Here is an 18601-nt window from a genome sequence, read left to right as displayed (position 1 = left end):
CCCAGCCACCGGCCCCGCACACGGGGGCGGCCAGAGGGAATCGGGATGGGTTCGCCCAGTGGCAGCCCCCAACTCCTGCCACGGAGCTGGGGGGCGGAGAGGGGGCCCTGTCCCTGTTGTCACACCTGTGTGGACATGGAGCTGTGGGGGGGACAGTGGTAACCCTAATAAATGGCACCCCAACAGCAGCCCCCAGCCTTGTCACCACCGTGAGGGCAGCACCAGTACCAGTGACCACGGCCCAGCCCCACCAGTACCAGTGACCACGGCCCAGCCCCACCAGTACCAGTGACCACGGCCCAGCCCCACCAGTACCAGTGACCACGGCCCAGCCCCACCGGCCTGGTTCTTCTGGGCTCTCGTCCCCAGCTCTGAATTTCCCTGGCCAGACCCCAAAGCCACCACGGCGTCACCTTTCCCAAGGAGGGGGAGAGCAGCCAGGCTCTGGGGGGGGCCTATGAGGAAAACCAGGGCCTGGCCCTGAGCTGCAGGCTGCACCAAAGGGTCCTGAGCACCTCCAGGGCCACCAAGCTCCCACCCTGACCAGTTCCCGGCTGCCAGGAGCACCCAAGGGAACGGGGCGGCAGCAGCCCCGCAGCCAGACCCCACCGCCCCCAGCCCCCTGCACCCCCAGCCCCGCCGTCCCCGGGGGGGCCGCGGCACTGATCCTGCCCGAGGCCCCGCGCGCGGGGCGCTGTGCGGTCACGCTGTCGCCCTCGGGCCCTGGATGCCAGCGCGTTGGCTGGAGAGGAGGGATGACTAAAATTATCCCCCATCCGCATGCCCCGCGAGCTGGGATGAAACCGACACCCCGCAGGCACGTCAGCGGGGGCACATGGTGTGTCCCCACGGCGTGCCCGCGTCCCTCTCGCGCCCAGAGGAGCCTCGGGTGGCCTCGGCAATGAGGTCAGTGGGTCCCCCCCCCCCTCAAGCCCTTGGGGTTTGGGCTCGGTCCTGGCTAAATGCGGCCGGATCTGGACCCCACTGCCCCTGTGCCACGGTGCTGGGAGCCAGAGGGACACCCGCCACCCGCTCGCAGGAGGATTTGGCCGGTGATTCCCCCAGATCAAATTCAGCTTCGTCTTGGCTCCGTCCCTCCAGAGCGTGGGCAGCCGGAACCCCCTCGATGGTCCTGGCGGAAACCCGGCCCCGGCCCCCGCACGCCTGCAGCGACTCGGGACCTCGCTCCCTGGACCCCATTAGGGAGGGTCCTGGGGAAAAGGGCCGGGATCCCCCCGTACACTCCCCAGGCCTTCCCCACCCCCCAGGACCCTCCCTAATTCACAGACGCACCCCCTCCCCGCCACCCCAACCCCACCCCACAGCACGGGCCAGGGTACAGAAATCTTTATTTTGTTAAAAGGGGACGGAGGGTGCTGTCCTGTGTCCGGATCCAAAAGCTGAGTGAGCTGCAAGCAGCCCGGGGCCTGCCTCCCAGCGAGGAGCAGTGATGAATGGGAACAAAATCTGGGAGAAGCCACTTTTCTGATGTTTTTCCCTCCCGGCACTGCAGTCTCGGGGTGAGGGTCACACCAGACGCTGCTGGGAGCAAAGGAACACGCGAGAAGGCCACGTGGAGCCAGGAACCTTCCTGGCAACTCGGGGGCCCGCGCAGGCCAGCCCAGGCCACGGAGGTCTTGGGAAAAGGCACAAGAAAGGGGGGAAGCGACCAACCCAAGGACAGGTCGGCCAATTCCCCCCGCACTCGGACAAAGCGCGAGCCTCTGAGCGCTGAGGACAGAGCCAGAGACCCCAGGGAGGAAGAGCAAGCACCAGTGGATGGGAGTTGCGAAGGACGAGCTGCTGAGAGCGCTCTGACGCCACCCCAAAAAGACCCCACGAGCCAGGGGACAATGCCACAGCTCCCGAGGGATCGAGGGGAGGACGGGGACAAGGACGAGCTCGGTGCCGGAGGGGAGCACAGCCCCGCGGCCAAAGGCCCCGTGAGGACCTCACCACCTCCACGGGCCGATCTGGTGCCCAGCACCCAGGAAAGCGAAGCAAAGAGGCAACAGCAGCCTCTGGAGGCACGGAGAGAAGGAGCCCCGAGGGCTTGGGGCTCCGAGAAGACACAGGCTGGACCCCAGGGCGTCCCAAGGGTGCGGAGGAGAGGAGTGGCCCCCAGCTCCAGCGGCAACGCAGCGGGGGGAGCACCCAGCTCAAGCACGGGGAGCATGCAGACGGCGAGCGAAGCGAGAGCCGCACACAGAAAGCCAAAAGCCAGGCGAGTACAAGCCGGGAGCCTCGAGCCCCCCCGGGGCAGAGGTCTCCCGGGACGCGCAAGCTGCCCGCATGCCACCCCTGAGCCCAGCAGTCTGTCAGAGCCCGCTCGGGATCCCTTTGCTATGGTCCCACAAGTCCCCCATCGCCGCCCGACGTCCGAGCGGGGACAGACCCGGGTCCGGGCAGCCGGTGGTAAAAAGGGGGGAAAAAATTGAAGCTGAGAGACATCAGGGACAGCTGCTGAAGGCTCTCGCTGGACCGGCCCCTTTGGCAAGCAAGGGGCAGAGCCACCGAGGTTCCTTCAGCGCCGCCTCCTGCGTGGGGACGACCGAGGGACGCCAAACCCCCCTGGGGGCAGTGAGGCTGAGAGGCAGCGCCGCTCGCCGGACCCGTGCTCCCCCCGGGAGCCTCGCTCCTACGCTAAAAGCTGCTGCAATCTGCTACTGCTCCGGGCAAACAAGCAAAGCTCGGCTGCGGGGGGCAGCGGCCCTCCCCGGGGGCTCCCCTCGACCCGCCAGCACCGGGGCGGGCTAGCGGATGCTGCCGTCCCCCTCGCCGCTCTGCAGCTTCTCGCGCTCGATGGACCACACCAGCTCCTGCACGAACTTCATCTCCGAGGCCACCTGCTTGGCCAGCGCCTCGTAGTGGTTCTCCAGCTTTCGGTAGCGCCTCTTGAGGCCGTTGGCCGCCTGCAGCACGCTCTTGGTCTCCTCTTGCGTCTGCTTCTTCAGCGCCTCCGTCTTCTGCAGCTCCTGCCGGATCTGGCGGAGGTCCTGGCTGATGCTCTCGTTCTCCTCCTTGTACCACGACTCCTTCTCCTCGTAGATGGACAGCAGAGCCTCGATGTCCTCCTGGAAGGACTTCTTGTTCCTCTCCAGCTCTCGGAGGCTCTCCTCGGCCGCAGCCACCTCCTCCATGACCTTGGAGAAGCGCTCGAAGTTGATGTACGTGTTGTTGGGCGGCATGCTGGAGTGCGATTTGATGGTGTACTCCTTCAGGCGCGTCGTCTTCAGCCGGCGGCGCTCGGGCTTCTTGCCGTTGTCCTCATTGCGGACGTTCCTCCTCTTGATCACCTGGGGAGAGGGACAGCCACGGCGTGGGGCACGGCCAGGAGAGCGGGAACAGGACCGCCTGCCTCTTCCTCCACACCCACCGGCGCTGCAGCGGAGCCAAACCAGCCCCGGCAGGGCTGGAGGAGCAGCCGAGAGCTGCAAACACACAAACCTCCACCCCCTGACCTCCTGGAAGCTTGACACCCAGAAGACACCACTAACTTCATACCTTAATCCACGGGTGCTCCAGGCTTTGAGCTATCGTCATCCGCTTCCTGCAACGACAGTGAAGCTGTGATCAGAGGGGCCGCCCGAACGCGTGGTTTATCCCTTGATTCAACCCTTTCTCATGAGCCCAATTCCCTCCTAAGCTGCTGCAGCCACCGGGTGCTCCTAGAGACACCACAGTTCTGGCAAAATCCACTCCGTGCTGACACGGGGAAGAGACTTTGAATCCTACAACCAGCAGAAAACAAAGAGCAAAGGGGGGAGGAGTGGGGGAATAAATGGGATTCTAAACCAGCTCAGCAGGGACAGCCAGAGGTGGCGTCAGGCAGCACGGCAGGCTCAGAGAGAAACCCTAACGTGGAGAGGAGGAGAGCAGGCGTGGGGGCTGCCTGTACCCGGGGACCATCCCCTCCCTGGTTGATCCCTGTCGTCTGCTCCCTGCCTCTCACTTGGGGTCCTTGACAAGCAGGCGTCGGATGAAGTCCTTGGCCAGCTCGCTGGTGTTGCTGAAATACTCCTCGTCGAAGTCGTAGTTCACAGCCGATATGTTGGTCAAGGTCTCTTGCTTCGTCTCCCCCAGGAAGGGGGAGGCCCCGCTCAACCTGTGGCGAGAGCGGGTTGTCACAGCCCCGGCAGGCGACAGAGCACGGGGCAGGGACACCGCGGTCCTGATCCCTGCCCTCGCGGCACCCCTGATACTCACAGGATGTATGTGATGACACCGATGCTCCTGGAAAAGAGAGAGAAAATGAGGTCAAAGCCCTGCAGGTCCCTTCACCCCTGCACCGAGCGGGCCTCATCCTGCCCTGCCCCGGCTCCTCTCCAAGCAGCGCATGGAGACGGCAGCGGGGCTGGCACGCTGTGCCCGCCTGCAGAGCACCGGGACCCGTGGGGAGCCACTCACCACATGTCCGCCTCCAGCCCCAGGGGTTCGTAGTTCACAATTTCCGGAGCTTTGGAAGGAAAGAAGGGAGAGAACAGATTTATTCCGGGGAGAAAAAATTAAATGTCCCCATCGAGGCATTCATCCCCCGCCCGGCCACTTCCTCCGGAGCTTTCGGGGAGATGCGGGGCGCCCAGCTCTGCCCCCAAATCTTAGGGTGCCCGAGGACGGCAGGACCGAGGAGTCTGGCCGCTCTGCCCGCCGCGGGGCCGCAGTTCGGACACTGATCTCATCGCTGCATAAAGGCACGAGAGGCAAAATCTTGGAGATGGTGGGAGAGGGAAGGAGCAGGGACGTTGCTGCATGCTTGGCTGGGGACCCCCCCCACAAACAACGCCTGCCCGGCCTCACCCACAAACTCCGGGGTCCCAAAGATGTTCTTGAACTCGTTCCCAGCTTCGATCTTGTGGGCGATCCCGAAGTCGATGAGTTTGATGCGAGGGTTTGGCACGTTCTTGTCCAGCAGCATGATGTTCTCCGGCTGCAGAGGGAGAGGGGCGACATTTACCACCCACCCCCCAATGCCGGCCACGAGATACTCACGCGTGCCAGGCCTCACCTTCAAGTCAAAATGGGCGATGCGCTTGGAGTGCAGGTAGTGCACCCCGTCCAGGATCTGCTTGAGGAACTGGGTGGCCTCCTCCTCCGTCAGGGACTCCTTCTCGGCCAGGAAGTCAAAGAGCTCACCCCCCGAGACCAGCTCCAGGATCAGCACCACGTCCGTTTTGTTCTCAAAGATGTCGTGCAGCGTGATGATGTTGGGGTGCTGGATCTCCCGCAGGATGTCCACCTCCCTCTCGATCTCCTCCCGGCTCACGCCGCGCCGGCTGGATGAGAGCCGCCGCTTCTTGATGAATTTGGCCGCGTACTCCAGGCCTGTTTTCCTCTCCCGACACTTCCGCACGATGGCAAACTGGCCGCTGGGGGAGGCAGGGAAGGGGCAAGGTGAGGAGAGGACATCCCGCTCCGCGCCTACCGGTGCAGGAGGATGCACAGCTCCCCCCGGCTTCTTTGGAATTGGGGTCCTCCCATATGTGTCCGACACAACCTACCTGCTCCCTGCATTGCTCCTCCGGCTGTAGGACGGGACTGGGGGGCACTGAAGCCCCTACAGCAGAGCCAGGAGGAGAAAAAAACCCACCCCCGGGGCAGGCGTGGCCGTGCAGCAGGGCTGGGGTACCCCGGCTGCCCACGCAGCCCCGCACGCACCACGCGGCTCAGCCGGAGCTGGCGTTAAAACCAAACCCCCGCGGAGCGGCGCTGCGTGGGACGCAGGAAGGAAATTCCTCCCGAGGACACGGCGGCTGCCGGCTCGTCCCCGCGCTGCCCAGGCAGCTGCAGATGCCATCCCGATCCGCTCAGCCCCCAGCCGGGCCACAATCGTGGCCTCCGCCCCTGCTCCCCGGCTGCTCGGGAGCCCGGTGGTCGCCGCCAGTGGCTGGGAGGAAGCCTGAAATCTGCCCGCAGAGGCCGGGGACGCTCCTGGCACCCGTCCCTCCCGGCACCCTCGAGCCCCCGCAGCCCCTCAGCGGCCAGGAGAGGGGCACAGGCCCACGTCCCCCTCGTCCCCTCCCTGCCGGCACGCGGGGACGTCCCGGCCCCGCCACCGGCCCCGCTCGCCCGAGAGGCCTTATAAGGCCCGGAGCGGAGCCGCCAGGGCCGTGTTCCCCAGGGGCAGCCCAGGCACCAGCAGGCCCCGCAGCGGGGGAGGACCGGAGGCCTGCGGCAGGGCCCCGGCCCTGAGGGGTGCCGGGGGGCTGCTGAGGGCTGCGGGACCTGGGGGGGCTGCAGAGCCCGAACCCCCCGGGCACGTGGCTGCTGCTGCGTGGGGCGGCCGGGCCCCAGCACCGCGGCACGGCGAGCCCAGCGCCTGTGGGGAGCGGCGGTGGGGAAGCGCGGGGGCTGTGCCGCCACAGGAGAGAGCTCTGAGGTAAGAGCTCGTCGTGACGTGAGGGCTCGTCGTGACGTGAGGGCTCGTCACGGTGTAAAAACTCATCACGGCATAAGAGCTCATCATGACAAAAGAGCTCACTGGCGTACGAGGTCGTCGCGACGTAAGAGCTCGCTCTGATGTAAGAGCTCGTCGTGACGTAAGAGCTCGCTCTGACAGAAGAGTTTGTCGTGACGTAAAGAGCTCGTCGTGACAAAAGAGCTCGCTCTGATGTAAGCGCTCGTCGTGACGTAAGAGCTCGTTGTAAGAGCTCGCTCTGATGTCAGAGCTCATCGTGACGTCATCGCTCGTCGTGACAAGAGCTCGCCGTGACGTACGCGCTCACCGTGACGTAAGAACTTGTGACGCACCCGCTCGCCGTGACGCACCCGCTCGCCGTAACGCCACCCGCCGCCCCCCCAGCCCCCCCCTACCTGCCGAGCTCTCCGCCCATCTCGTAGAACTCCTCCACGCTCTCCTGCCGGAAGGTGGACATGGCCGCGGGGCCGCCGCTTCCCCGGCGGGGGCAGCCTCCGCTCAGCACCTGGAGCACGACACGGGCCGCGGGGCCGCGATCGCTCAGCGGGGCCGGAGCCGCCCCCCCCCCTCCCCCCCGCCCCCCGGTGCCCCCCCCCCGCCCCTCAGCGCCCCCCGGCCCGGCCCCGCCCCGCCCGGCCCCACCTGGGCCGCCGCCGCCGCCGCATTCCAGCACAGCGCAGGCCCCGCCCCCCGCGCCTCCCATTGGCTGCCGCGCCGCCCGAAGGCCCCGCCCCTCGGTGCGATGACGTCACCGGGGAGGGCGAACGCCGCCCGGCCGCGGGTTCGAGCCCCGCCCCCGGCCCCCTCCCGGCGCGGCTGCGAAGTGCAGCCTCCGGCCCCCGCAGCCTCCGGCCCCCGCAGCCTCCCGGCCCCCCCCCCCCGCCGCATTCACCGCCCCCCCCGGAGGCCGGCGGGCCTCAGCAGCAGACCGGTACGGGGGACAGAGCACGCTGCTACCAGGAGAAACGGCCGCGGGCACCTCCAGGAGGGAACCAAGCCAGGAGCCCCCGCAACTATTCAGTCACCATATCAAATTTATTATTTCCAGTGGCACTAATACATTGGTTGATGGTCATGATGACAAGCACACTGCACGAGATCTCCTTGCCTTCTAGTTTCTGCCCAACCAGAAATCCCTGGACACCCCCTCCCTGAAAACCCACTACAGGCCATTAACAGGAGCCAACCCCCCCCCAGCCCCGGCTGCACCTGGTTTGCATTCAGTTGGGCACCGTCTCCCCCCAACCCCCTTTGAGAGATAAGAACCGAGCACATCCCTGCTCCCCCACCTCCAGCCACTCATCTACACCCTCAGAAAACAAAGCAGAGATGCTCCTCCTCACCCACGAGTCAAATAAATATGGAATCAGGCAACTCTAGTTGCATCAAGTGGAAATGTTTTAGTTACAATGGCACCGAGTGGGGCCCCAGATGAGTCATGTGCAACACAGAAACCTATAAGGCTGAATATCAATGCTTTTTTGTTGAAAGTCTCAAATCGCTATGAAACTGATTAAGTACAATGCAAAGAGATGGTCACTGCAGTCTACCATTTGCCTGCTGCACTGGTGTTACGCTAGTTAGTTGTTTTTTTTTTCCCCCCGAGTCCAACGACAGTGACAGTGATGCTGGGGCGGGGGCTTTTACAACTTGTCCAGGAAGTTGTCCAGTGCGGGGATGCCCTCCTTCAGCCCTTTGCGTTTGCGGGTCTCGGCCACCACCTGGCAGGGACGGCTAGCGCTGTCGAAGAGGCTCCCGGGCAGGATCTGCCAGTGGTCGAACACGCACTGGGGGAAAGCCTGGCCGCCGGTGTTGGACCTCAGGTCAGCCGTAAAACCTGGAGGAGAGAGCAGAGGTGAGAGGCATGCACTTCCCTACAGCTTCGCGTCATCACCTCTCCCCCAGGACAGATGTGGTGGATGTGGTGTCCAAGAGCATGAACTTGCCACACTCCTCAGCTACAGCGACCTTCCAGATGCCCCTCATCCCCCTTAGGTGTGCTGCTGGTGACCCACAACCTTCAACACGACCCCAAAGGAGCACCCAGACCTCTGAAGGAGCACCCAAACCTCCAGGGGCGGTAACTTGCAGGGCACCTGGCAGCCTGCATCCCAAGGCACATCCAGGTAAGGAACAGCTGGATATAAAGGTTCTCCTTCCAGGGCAGGATTTAGGATTTACCTGCCCCTGGCTGTCAGCGCGTGCGCCACCCCCCTTGCAGCGCTCCCAGAGCTCCCCCACTCACCGAAGGACTCGTTGACAGGCAGGTAGGCCTTGACCACAAACATGGGGGTGCCGGCCACCTGGGACTCCTCGAAGACGTGCCCACGTTTCTTGTTCAGCACGCTGTAGGTGCCACCAACCACCTGCTCTGGGCACTGCAAGAGAGGGGTCAGGACTGTAAACACGCACCTGCATTTGCCACACGCGGGCTCTTCGGAGCTCCTGGGCTGAGCTTTTTCCTTACCTGGATTTCCACAAGGTAGATGGGCTCCATGAGCATGGGCTTGGCAGTAAGCACGCAGGCGTACAGGCATCTCCTGGCAGTGGGGATGATCTGCCCGCCTCCACGGTGGATGGCATCAGCGTGCAGGGTCACATCGTGCACATCGAAGCGAACGCCACGCATGTTCTCCTCACACAGGACCCCCTGGGAAAGGGAAGCAGGCTGTCAACCAGCGCTGGGGACAGAAGGCAGCTGGCAGTCTCTACTGGCAAGCTCTGCTCCCTCAGCTTACTGGTGTCTCAGCTTACTGGTGTTCCTGGGAAGTGGGTCCTACAGCAGCGAGCACAGCAGCTCACTTGCTACACTGAGAAGCTACTCAGCATTTTATCTTCCTTGCCCACGAGTTAAGAACCAGCTCCTCCTACCTCCAATTCATCAGTGCAGCTTCTCAGAGCACTGAAGCCTTTTACTAGCTTCTTCACGCGCTATTTCCAAAGCTCTCCTCAGCATCAGCTTTTCAGGACTCTGCACACTGCTGCCCTGGAGCGGTCGGCCCCAGAAGCTGAGCGCCAGAAGCACGGCCCCTACCTCCTTTGTCGCCCACTGGAAGCCGGCCACCACACTGTCCTTGATCTCGTTCAGGTACTGCACTCCCTTGGTGACGTCAGTCAGGATGTTGGGGCCAGTGCCGTCGGGACCGAAGCACCAGATCTTCCTGGCTTCGGTGACGTCCCACTCGTACTTCTCGGCCAGGTAGCGAGCTCGCTGTTTTAACTCCTGGCGAGCAGAGACCTCGCCCTTGTCAATGTCTTCAGCCAATCCATCGGGGAAGGGCCGGGCCTTCATGTACAGCCTGTTGTGTTTGTTGGGGGACTTGGAAAGGCACATGATGTCGGATTCCTCGCTGACTGTCTCACGGTAAGACACAACAGGATCAGATTTCTGCGGCGACAAACAGCACGGCGGAGAACAGCAGTGAGACACCGGCCGAACTGCAGCTCACACCAGCGCTGCGGCAGAACAGGTCTAGCACCAAATTCTTACTGCTTTGACTTCAAGAGCAGCCCCCACTGGCTGCAAGTTTGTGTAGATAGCACTTACATCGGGGCAACACCCAACCCACGCTGCTTTACAGGCAGCGTAACAAAACACAGCGTTAAGCAGCCAGCAGTAAAATCAGATCAGGAGCTGTGTGAGCCTCGCGCTCCACTCCATCCACCATGGCTGGAATTCTTAAACTGCCACCGCAGTAACGGGCACCCCAGGGATTTGCTCCCCGGTGGCAGGAGCTGCAGAGACAGGCAGCTGCATCTGTGTTGTCAGTTAGGAGCTTACAGGCTGCAGAGTCGTTCTGCCCCAGCAGCCCCCCAGGCTGCGTGCAGCAGCCGTACCTTTATAGGAATGCAAGCATGGTCCTCTTCCAGATCCTTCAGGCAGATTTCCAAGTGCAGCTCCCCTGCGCCAGCAATGATGTGCTCTCCAGACTCCTCAATGATGCACTGCGAAGAGCATTAATGCAGCAGGTGAGACTTCTGACTGCAACGCAACAGAAGCTCTTGCACATAAACCACTAACATTTGGCAAAAATCAGAGCCCATCGGGCTTCTGACTCATGGGGCTGGTTTGGGGAACTCTTTCCACTGGTCTGAGGATGACTCAGTACCAGCCCAAAGGTGAAGCGCTCCGTTCCTTCCCACTCTGGTAGGGCTGGGACCAGTATCCAGCTCAGGACATTTCCCTGCCAGCGCGCCCAGTGCAATCACAAAGGCCAAAAAGAACAACTCCTACCAGAAGCCCACCGCGTCAGCAGGACCAGGGAAGCTCCTGCACCTCAAACTCTCAGACATTCACCTGCACCATAGGGTCAGACTTGGCGAGACGCTTCAGTCCTTCCACTAGCTTGGGCAGGTCGGCTGGGTTCTTGGCCTCAACGGCCACACGCACGACGGGGCTGACACTGAACTTCATGACTCTCATGTTGTGAGCGTGCTCGAAGGTGGTTATGGTTCCAGTCTTCACAAGGAACTGGTCGACACCAACCAGACCAACGATGTTTCCACAAGGCACGTCCTCGATGGGCTCCACATATCGGCCCATCATGAGAATGGTCCTGAAGAAAGAGAAGGCTGTTTCACCTGGGTTTGAAGGACGAAGTCCCACAAGGCAGCATCCCAGAGCTGTGGCAGCGGACTTGAGATCAGCAGCCAAGCCTTTTTCACGGCCTCAGACTTAAGAATAGACCTAACACAGCTCTAGAACCGACCCAGAACGGTTCTAGGACCACAAACCTGAACCACAGTTGTGACCGCACTCCACCCAGCCAGGACTGACCTTTGGATTGGCTTTAGGTACAGATCCTCCTTCTTGCCAGGTGTGTAGTTGGGTCCCATGATCCTGACTTTCAAGCCAGTTGAGACGAGACCAGAGAAAACACGTCCAAAAGCGTAGAAACGTCCCTTGTCGGAGGTTGGCACCATTTTAGAGACATACATCATCAGGGGGCCTTTGGGGTCACAGTTCTTAATACCTGGGAAGAAGGGAAAATCAATTCGATTCAGTGATATTTCCAGCAATCAGCATAACCACCCACGGCCCCTAATCACGAGAATGTACCCAACAGTGCCCCCGCCTGTTCCCTCCTACCCAGCTGGCCAGCACAACCAGTGAGAGATCAGACTGCCGAGAGATCTTTTACCAGGGATCTTTTAAACAAATACAGGCTCAGCCTGAGCCTTTGGCACACACCCTGGCTTCTCTCCAGTTACTTACCTAGCTCAACCCTCCCGAGTAAAGTGCTACCTAGTAAGCCTGTTTGATCCGTGCTAGAAGAGCTACGGGGTCAAGAATTAGCGGAGCTACTAAGCTGGGGACGCAGAACAAGACAGCTACAGGCATTTCAGACCGCAAAGCAGCTACGTGAAGAGATCCCTCACGGCAGAGAAGGGGCTCATTGTACCTATGGCAGCCTCATCATCGGGGGGTCCCTCATAGAGCAGCTCGCAGCGGTACTTCTGGGCCGTGACAGGAGAAGGCAGGTGGATGGTGATCATCTGCAGCAGGGCATCTCCAGCAGGCAGCCACCGCCTCATCACGGCCTGAGGCGGAGATTAGAGGAGTAAGACCCAAGCAGATTGTTCGAAGCCGAGCAGTTAACCTTCCCCTCCTCGCCCCCCTCTGAGCTGTGAACAGCACCTTCCAACCCAAGCAGGATTTGTAGCTGCTCAGTACGTTCATGCAGCTGGACCAGCCCCACTTCTGACCTCTCCTCACAGGGGATTCAGACCAATCTCACCTTCAGCAGGGGCTTGCCCTCCTTGTCCTTATCTTCACTGTCAAGCTTGATGTCCAGTTTCTCAATCAGTTTAGCTGCCTCCTCCTTCTTGAAGCTCATGATTGCGTCAAAAACCTAGAACAGCAGCAACATTCGTGAATGCCTCGTGACCCAGTCTGCAGCAGCAGCACAAACTCTACGCTCTACAGAACCTGCGTTCTGACCTTCCACCCCACTAAATCCGTACGGACTTAGGCACATACTTGCCTTCCCCTTATCTGCTACCAGCTTCCCTGCCTGCAGAGTAATGAGCTAGCCTTGTGTCAGATACTCGAATTTCTTCAATCAAACGCGTCAGGTCAAAGTGAAGAAATTTTCCATCATCACGCACTGCAGGAGCTTAAGGCACCAGCAAGGGCTGAGCGCTAAGGAACACACCTTGAAGATGGGGTCAAGGATGAGCTGGCAGAACGTCCTGGGCAGTTTCTTCCCATCAGGGCCAGTAGCAGACTTGCTGAACTTGCCAGTAGCAGGATCAAAATACCTGGAGAAAGAATTATGCCAGACAGCTATCAATGCCCAGTCCAGGCACAGAGCTGTGGCTTTTTCTGCTTAGCTCAGGGCAGAGGAAAGAGTTGCTGAGTAAGAACTCTACTTTCCCAATCGCTCTCAGGCTTTCAGAGCTGGCCAAAACGCATTTACTCACATCGCCAGCTCTCCATCCCCTCCTCACTTGTCTGGCTTTCCTATTCTGTAAAGATTTAATGGGAGACAGATCTCTGAACCAAAGCTAGCACAAGGACCAGCTACGTGAGACAGGGCTGTGAACAGGCACAACCACATCCTCCCCTCCTCACTGATCTTCTGCACCATCAGGTTGCGGGCGCACAGCTGGCCTGGAAATTAAAGTCAGCCCCAACTGCTCACCTATCTCCCCACAGCTTCTTCATCATGTCTTCTACTTTCTTGGCACGCTCCGATGGATTCATCTGGGCATCACCCTTGGCAGCGAACTTTGCAACATACATTTCAGCAAACTGTTTCAAAGTGAAAGCCCAGCCGTGCAGACCAGAACCAAAGCCAACTGTACCAAGCACTGGATCGATCTGAAAAAGCAACAAACAATTGGGTTACAGAGGAGCAACAACAGCTGTTACAGACAGGGAAGGTCCCGGCAGCCGGCCTCAGCCACCACTCAGCAGGGTTTGAAGATGGAGCTTCAGAGCTACAGAACCCTTGAGCATTTCTGTGACTGCCACCATTCGCCCAGGGGGTCAGACTGCCCAATTTTAGCTTTGTAACACAGAACTGGATCAGTTTTTCCCAGTTCGGTTGCCTATTCTTCACTTCAAGCAGCTCAACATCTGCTTAACTTCCATGCAGGTAAGACTCTCGTCCTTAACAGGGATCAGCAGCAGCACATGAACACCTGTAACATGCACAAAAGCGCTCAACAGGAACAAAGCACACGGGTTTTCTGCAGCCAGCAGTCCTGCTCATTGCTCAGGAGCCCAGCAGGGAGCGCAGAACTGAGGTACAACAGACACCAACTGCCCTTCCGTCTCAGGAGACGGCTGCAGACTGGTGCTGAGCAGGAACCAAGGATCTCGCATCACCTGATGCCAGGTGCATAAAAAGCCCTACAGAGGGAAGGTACTTTCCTGGATTTACGGTCTTCATTTGCTCAGGGCTTGTGCTAACAGAAGATTCTGAAGGAAAGAGAGCAAGATCCCCAAACCAGTGGGGTCTGGGTAGCAGGGGTATGTTCGTTATTCCAGTCTCGCTTCTCCCTTTGATAGGGCAAAGGACTACAGAAAGGCCCCAGCTGCTTGCTGTTGCTCAAGTGGCTTATTTTGCAGGCGGTGTTCACAGCCACTCACTTACCATGATATTTCCCATGGGACCGCTTTCTCCTTCTCCGTACGTGGAGATGATGACATTGACATTTTCAACGATGCGCTGGAAGGTCTGGTACAGCTCTTCTGGCTCCAGCTGCAGCTCCAGCAGCGCTCGGTCCATCTTGTTCATCATCAGGACAGGCTTGATCCTCTCAGCAATGGCCTGACGCAGCACGGTCTCTGTCTGCACGCACACGCCTGTCAAACGCATGGGAATTAGTCCTCTTATTTTCAAGCCTGACCAAGGTACACTGCAGTTACACACGGCTACAGAAAACCTTACCAGAGACACAGTCGACAACAACCAGGGCACCGTCAGTGACACGAAGAGCAGCAGTGACCTCTGAAGAGAAATCCACGTGCCCAGGAGAGTCGATCAGGTTGATCAAAAAACCAGAACCATCCTTGCTCTGCTTGATGAAGGCCAAATCATTTTCAGAGAGCTCATAAAATAGAGATATAGCTCTGAAATAAAAGAAAAACTCGAAGTTTCTAACCACGCATTACCACTCCCCAGTGCTTAGAAACAAACATGCAATTAGGATCTGCCTTTCATCCTGCACAGAAGCTGCACTTGGGCTTCAGGATTTCTTCAATCACGTTCCTGGGAGGCCAGCACAGAAAACACTCAGAAGCTGAGAACTGTGCTTCTTATGCTTTCCTGAAATCATAACCACTTCCGGCGATTCGAAGTGCCCAAAGAGCACTTTCAGACCAGTATTTCTGCTTTTGCTACTACATCTAATCCCTTCCCATCCCCTTTCACGCTCCTCAGCCACCCATGGTGACACAGCCCGGTCTGCAGGCAGAGACACTCCTAAGAACAGTGGCTGCTCACCCGACAGCCTCCACACCACAGGGCTCCTGTGAACACCAACCCCAATACTTGTTCTTTCATTTAAGCTTCTGAATGATGCGAACAGAGAATGCCTGATGATTTCTTCTTCGAGCTCAAGAAAAAAAAACAGCCTAGGATTCAAAGCACCTCCAAGGTCAGACCGCGCACTAGAAGCATTAAAGCGCCTGAAGAACGACAACTCACGTTGATTTGATGGTGATGCACCGCTCCTGCTCATCCTTTCTTGTGTCAGTGAAACGAGTCTCCCCCGCGCGGGCAGAGGCGATGATACCAGCTTTGCATACCAGAGAATCAGTCAGGGTTGATTTGCCATGATCAACGTGGGCAATCACAGACATGTTCCTGATGTTGGCCTTTTTGTCCATGATGGCCCGTATCTGGTCTACTGTGAAGTTCACCTTGAAGAGAAAAAGGCGAAAAAAACACAGCGTATAAAAAAGCAAGCTTTATTTTTTTTTTCCCGGAAGGCCAACCAACAACGCCAATACCTGGTGGTGCCAAGTTTACTCCTGCTGACATCAATTCTGCCTGCGCAGCCAACGCTACGAGACGCCCCACAGGAGGAACACCAAGGGCACTGCAGACACCAGCGTTACGAACAGCGAGGCCCAGGCTCGCGCTGCGGGCACCCAGCAGCAGCCGACACCCCGAGCACATCATCCTACAAACCCTGCTACCTGCTGTCTCCTTGAGGCAAACCCTGACGAAAACCTAACCCTTATCGAGCAGAAACCCCGTATAAAAGGAGTTCTAGGTAAACGACAGCCTGCGAGGCTGCCCCTGCCGGGCCCGCAGCGTTACATAACGCCCGGTGGCCTCCCGGCCCCCGTCCACTGCCACATCACCGCCGCTCCCCCCGCCGGGCAGGGAGCAGCACGGCCGGGTCCCACACAACCCGGCACCAGCACGGGAGGGCCCCCAAGGGGCTGCCACGGCACCTTCCCCCCCCCGGGTCACCCCCCCCCTCCACGGTCACCCCCCCCCCCGTCCAGCCCCACCCCTCAGCACAGGCCCGGCCCGCAGCGCCAGGCCCCTGCCCCGCCGCCGGCCCTCCCGGGGCAGCGATCCCCGGTCCCGCAACCAGTTCGAGGTCCCCTCCGACCCCCCGGGGCGGCGGTAGGACGCGGGGGCTCACCATGATGGCGGATGGCGGCGGATTCTACGAGGCGGGGGGGGGGAGCGGTAATGGCGGCAGCGGCGGCCCTGTCTCGGTGGCGAGCGCAGAGCGGGCGGAAGAGAGCGCTGACGTCAACCGCCCCCCTTTTATACGGCGGCGCCGGCCGGGGGGCGGAGCCTGCGCGGTTCGGGCCCAGTACGCATGCGCAGCCGCGCCTGTCTAGCTCCCAGCTGCCCGTGACTCTATGGGGGGGGCGGGCTCCAGCCCCGGCCATAGGGAGGCCACGCCCCCTTTCCCGGTAGACCACGCCTCCTTTGCTTTAGGCCACGCCCACCACCCCGTCCTTTCACCGACGCTTTGCGCATGCGCCTGCCAGTGGGGCGGGGGGGGGCTGCAGCGCCCCCTGCCGCCGGGCGGGGTCCTGCGCTGGGCCCGCTGGGGCTGAAGGAGGCGAGCCTGGTCACAGGATGCTAGAGTCAGTAAAAAAAAAAAAAAAAAAAAAGGCCTCCAAAATCACCCGGTGCAACCACCCGACCACCAATGTCATCACTAAACCATGTCCCTAAGCACCACGTCCAACCTTTCCTCGAACACCCCCAGGGACGGTGACTCCACCACCTCCCTGGGCAACCCGTCCCAACGCCTGACTGCTCTCTCTGACAGAAATGTCTCCTCATTTCCAGCCTGAACCTCCCCTGGCACACCTCGAGGCCATTCCCTCTAGTCCTATCACTAGTTACCTGTGAGAAGAGGCCGACCCCCAGCTCCCCACACCTTCCTTTCAGGTAGTTGCAGAGAGCAATAAGGTCTCCCCTGAGCCTCCTCTGCTCCAGACCAAACACCCCCAGTTCCCTCAGCCGCTCCTCACAGGACTTGTGCTCCAGACCCTTCACCAGCTTCGTAGCCCTGCTCTGGACATGCTCCAGGGCCTCGATGTTCTTCTTGTACTGAGCGGCCCAAAACCGAACCCAGAACTCGAGGTGCGGCCTCACCACAGCAGAGCACAGGGGGGCGATCGCCTCCCTGGTCCTGCTGGCTGCACCATTCCTGATCCCTGCTCCGAAAAGGGCTGGGGCAGGGACCGTGTGGTGCGGGGAATGACCCTGAGTGTGTTTTCAGGAGGAGTCCTTCAAGCCCAGCATGGAAAGGCTGCCCACACTTGCTCTGTGTTGTTGCAGTGTACAGAGAACCCAAAGTGTTGTGCAGTGAACAGGATTACCTGAGCTAGGAGCAAATTAAAAGGAGGTCACAAAGATGGACAAAGCAAAGAGGGACTCCACATGGTGGAACATCACCATCTCCACAGCATACACATTTTGCTTCTTTTTTCTTCCTTCCCCATGGCATCATAGGACACTGTCGCTCCACCTCCATCACCTACAACATTAAGAGAACTTTCATGAATCCGCGCCACTTTGTCCCCAAACCACCCTGCCAGGCAGCCATAGCTGCTGCCAAATTCCCAGCCCATCAGCCCCTCTGCCCATCATGGTCCCAGCAGGACAGCGGCGGAGCTGCACCAGGGATCACTTTGGCCCTGGGAGGCTGCGTCCTGTGCTTTCCCTGTGACAGGATGAGTTATCAGCTGTTGGAGTTGCCATAGCAACTGTTTGAATTTTTAGCACCAATGCTGGCTTTTGCCAGACTGGAAGGGAATGCTGGGCGGCCTGATTAACATGTCGGCCTGCCTGGGAAACCAGCTAATTGTCTTTTTGTTTAATTAGCTCGTGGGGCTGAGGATGAGAGGAAGGAAAGTGCTGGAAAACCTCTGTGTCCTCCAACAGCAAGGATCCGCAGGGTCTGTCCCCTGTTGTGTAAAGCCACTGCCAGTAATGCACGAGCAGCAGATGCTCAGCTGGCTTCCCAGGAGCTTCCCCTGCACCAGGTCGAGTTCCCATCGCATCCTTTTTTTCATTTCTATCCACACCTGAGGTGTTTTTGAGTAGGTGATGGGTTATTAAGAGGTCATTTCCCCAAGAACACGGAAAAATGGGGACGCAAACACTGACCTGTGCGGAAGGGCTGTTGGATTTCTGGGATGCCGTCACCACGGGCAGCTTGCTCAAAGACTTTGCCAGGAGAAGATGCCTATGCTTTGGAGGTGTCAGGTCCAGCATGGCAGGAGCTTCTCAAGGCCCTGGGTCCCCAAAGCAGCCATGCAGAGGTGACCACACAGAACCACAGAACTGTAGGGGTCGGCAGGGCCCTGCAGAGCGCACCGGGTCCAACCCCCTGCCAAAGCAGTTCCCTAGAGCAGGCTGCCCAGGGAGGCGTCCGGACGGGCCTCGAATATCTCCAGAGAAGGAGACCCCACAGCCTCCCTGGGCAGCCTGTCCCAGCGCTCCGTCACCCTCACCGGGAAGAAGTTCTTTCGCGTGTTGGTGCGGAACCGCCTGGGCTCCATTTTGTGGCCGCTGCCCCTTGTCCTGTCCCCACAGAGCACTGAAAAGAGGTCGGCCGTGTCCCTCTGCCTCCCACAGCTCAGGTATTTACAGACACCGATCAGATCCCCTCTCAGTCTCCTGAGACCCCCCCCAGAGCAGCTCCAGCACCTCCATCCACAGAGGGCATCAGAAGACCCGGAGCTCCATCAGG

The 18601-nt window shown here is 59.9% G+C and overlaps 2 protein-coding genes across 2 annotated transcripts; both read right to left on the bottom strand.

Moving 5' to 3' along the window:
• Positions 1–1332: 1332 nt before the first annotated feature.
• Positions 1333–7165, bottom strand: DAPK3 (death associated protein kinase 3). Its single transcript, XM_080566274.1, has 9 exons — positions 7058–7165; positions 6811–6920; positions 5006–5366; positions 4798–4927; positions 4408–4456; positions 4207–4233; positions 3953–4105; positions 3505–3550; positions 1333–3296 (listed from the first exon to the last, which is right to left on the bottom strand). The coding sequence occupies exons 2-9, from the start codon at positions 6870–6872 to the stop codon at positions 2754–2756; spliced, it is 1371 nt and encodes a 456-aa protein (XP_080422400.1). The 5' UTR covers positions 6873–6920; positions 7058–7165; the 3' UTR covers positions 1333–2753.
• Positions 7166–7427: 262 nt separating this feature from the next.
• Positions 7428–16160, bottom strand: EEF2 (eukaryotic translation elongation factor 2). The gene is made up of 15 exons (XM_080566197.1): positions 16025–16160; positions 15073–15287; positions 14314–14495; positions 14017–14228; positions 13060–13238; positions 12571–12676; positions 12154–12267; positions 11818–11956; positions 11193–11388; positions 10713–10971; positions 10253–10360; positions 9450–9803; positions 8883–9065; positions 8661–8793; positions 7428–8252 (listed from the first exon to the last, which is right to left on the bottom strand). The coding sequence occupies exons 1-15, from the start codon at positions 16025–16027 to the stop codon at positions 8059–8061; spliced, it is 2577 nt and encodes an 858-aa protein (XP_080422323.1). The 5' UTR covers positions 16028–16160; the 3' UTR covers positions 7428–8058.
• Positions 16161–18601: the final 2441 nt, after the last annotated feature.

The sequence above is a fragment of the Anser brachyrhynchus genome (genome assembly GCF_964034855.1).
Source record: "Anser brachyrhynchus genome assembly, chromosome: 23".
Taxonomy (NCBI): Eukaryota; Metazoa; Chordata; class Aves; order Anseriformes; family Anatidae; genus Anser; species Anser brachyrhynchus.
The sequence above is the reverse complement of the archived record's forward strand: the minus strand, read 5'-3'. Positions and strand labels throughout refer to the sequence as shown.